Source organism: Cebus imitator, unplaced genomic scaffold, assembly GCF_001604975.1.
Source record: "Cebus imitator isolate Cc_AM_T3 unplaced genomic scaffold, Cebus_imitator-1.0 Scaffold446, whole genome shotgun sequence".
NCBI classification, from domain to species: Eukaryota; Metazoa; Chordata; class Mammalia; order Primates; family Cebidae; genus Cebus; species Cebus imitator.
The window spans coordinates 1,197,544-1,200,520 of record NW_016107761.1 but is presented as its reverse complement, the minus strand read 5'-3'; the positions used below and the strand labels follow the sequence as shown (position 1 = coordinate 1,200,520).

The following is a 2,977-nucleotide window of genomic DNA, read 5'->3' as shown; positions in this document are numbered from 1 at the left end:
TTGGTAGAGATGGGGTTTCGCCATGTTGACCAGGATGGTCTCGATCTCTTGACCTCGTGATCCACCCGCCTCGGCCTCCCAAAGTGCTGGGATTACAGGTGTGAGCCACTGCGCCCGGCCCCCCTCTTTTTCAAGAAGAAAAAGGGAAGGGTCAGTGAACTCCTCTTACATCTGCTATTTTCTTTAATGCCTCTAGCTCAAAACAATCCTTATGCCAAAGTGGCATATTTTAGGTGGAGGGTTGGGGGGCCTACGCTGCCACCCTCCAGCAGTGTGGATAGAGTTGATGCAGAGGAACATGTCATCTGAGGCAAGCAGTAGTTTAGCTCGGATAATGACGATGGTGTTAGAAATACGGGGAAATGAGAAATTTAAAAGGAAGTAAATCAAAGGATTTGATAATTGGTTAGATATGAGCAGCAATATGCAGGGGGTTGGGGGTGATTAAAAGAGACTGCTACAGCCAGATAAAAAGGACTAAGTGGGAAGAAGATCAAGATTTACTTTGAAACTGAGAGTGCCTTTGGGACAGAAATCTAACCAGACATATGCAGAGAGCAGTTGGATGTACAAGACATGGACTCAGAAAACAGGTCTGGATAAGAAATACACCTTTGGGACATTTAGCATCACTGGAAGAATGAAAGTGCCTCCAACCCCTTGATACAGAGTTTACAATGAAAAGAGCAGAGAACATAGGATTGAGATTTAGGGGGCACACCCGCCTTGGGGGTTATAACAGGTTGAGAAGGCAAGATGCATTGATAAAGCACCATCGGCATTAGACTAATAGTTGAGTAACTGTGAAAGTAATTGGTAGTAACAATGCTGTGGAGTATGTGGCAGGTATCACATCACGTGCTGCTTTTTCTTAATTCCGCTCTGGTACTTGGGATGCCTCCCTGCTGCCTCACTGGGGGGGCGGGCCACTCACCACTTGGGGAGGCTTGCTCCTGGACTGAAAAGCAAGTGAATGACAAATTTAAACTTCAGGGTTACACCCACCTGGACATGATGGAGAAACAATGAGGAAACCTTAAAGAGTAACATGACAGAAATTCTCAGCAATGATCTATCTCTTCAGCTCATTGGTTCAGGCAAGAGTATTCATTTTATTGCTTCTATATATGCATTGTGTATCTGTCATAAATATTGTTCGGTATAGTTCAACATTCAATTCTTTAATGTAGCTGGGCATAGTGGCTCATGCCTGTAATCTCAGCATTTTGGGAGGCTAAGGCGGGTAGATCACTTGAGGTCAGGAAGTTGAGAACAGCCTGGCAAACATGGTGAAAGCCTGTCTCCACTAAAAACACAAAAGTTAGCCAGGTGTGGTGGTGGGAGCCTCTAATCCCAGCTATTTGGGAGGCTGAGACAGGAGAATTGCTTGAACCTAGGAGGTAGAGGCTGCAGTGAGCCAAGATCACACCACCACACTCCAGCCTGGGAGACAGAGCAAGATTCCGTCTCGAAAAAAAAAGAATTCTTTAATGTAAAGCAGCTGCTATGTGATTTTATAAGTGTGGCAAAAGCTACTATGCGTAAATCCCAAGTTGTATGATTCCTTACCTGAGATGGAAGGGAGGATGGGAAGAAGCAAACTGACAAGTTAGAAAAGTAAATAAAATGTCTGAGTAATTTTACTTAAAAAACTGGCAAAACAGAGTCATGAAAAAGAAACTAAAAGCAGGCTGAAACTTACACTACCTGTTTTCAGCAGCTAAAACAAAGCCTGCCCTCCTCCTATTCTATGAAATTGAAAGGATTCTGTCCCATGTACAGAGCATCTACGAAGGCTATGGGAAGTGATCACGTCACAAGCAGGTTGCTGACAGGGGGTGAGGAGGCCTTACAGAAAAAGCCACCACCACGATTTCTCTCCGAGCCAACCATGTGCCTCAGACTTCTCTACTGTGTAGCCCTTTCTTTCTTGGGAGCAGGTAAGTCCCAGTTCTGAACTGGTTGAATTCCAGTTTCAAGACTCTCTCCTGTGGCCACAGAATCAGGCTTGCTCCTGGACTGTTTCGACAGCTGCTCTCTCCTTCCTCCACAGGCTCCTTGGACACCAAGGTCACCCAGAGACCTAGACATGTGGTCACAGTGAAGGAACAGAAAGCAAAGATGGATTGTGTTCCTATGAAAGGACATAGTTATGTTTACTGGTATCGTAAGAAGCTGGAAGAAGAGCTCAAGTTTTTGGTTTACCTGCAGAATGGAGAAATCATTCAGAAAGCAGAAGTGATCAATGAGCGATTTTCAGCCCAATGCCCCGAAAACTCACCCTGTGCCTTGGAGATCCAGTCTACTGAGTCAGGGGATGCAGGACTGTATTTCTGTGCCAGCAGCAAAGCCACAGTGTCAAATGTTAGCCTTTCTTAGAACACAAACTCATCACGGACCCAGCTCAGGAAATAAGTGGTATATCAGGTTGGTAGGAACTGCAATATCAGAAACCAAGCTTGAAAGACAATAAATCAGAAGGAAAAACTTGTAAATAACAGCTCTAAGGGAGGCAAAAAACAAAGGGGGGTGTTATTTAAAACAGCTGATGGAGGCAAAACCCTAGGGAAGGACCCAGAAGGCATAAAAAGTTCAGATTCCTCAGTGTTTGGGATATTAGGTAAGATATACTAGGTAACCTTCTCTCTCTTTTTATATGAGCTTTATGGATTTCTGACAATCTCTACTTAAAGAATGTGATTCTGTGCTTTTCACTTGGTAAAGCTGTGAGTTCAGAAATAAGAATGACAAGCAGGTCAACTGTATCTTTCAGGTGTAGACTCTGATCATCTGACCCAGCACATTTCCTTGAACTAGAGACAGAGAGTCTAAGGGATTTATGAGGGCTTCTCACAACTCTCCCTGCTATGGAAGCTTAGTGGGAACCACTAGCAACCCTGCCTCCAGGATAGTACAATCAGAAAATTGTTTTTTGTTGTTCCCAAAAATTTATATATATACACAATTGTACTTTAGG

At 44.0% G+C, this 2,977-nt stretch overlaps 1 gene segment (V, D, J or C); it reads left to right on the top strand.

Moving 5' to 3' along the window:
* The first annotated feature begins 1,843 nt into the window (after positions 1 to 1,843).
* On the top strand, positions 1,844 to 2,977 carry LOC108291145. The segment is given in 2 exon segments: positions 1,844 to 1,940; positions 2,054 to 2,977. Coding segments are annotated over 2 exon segments (375 nt in total).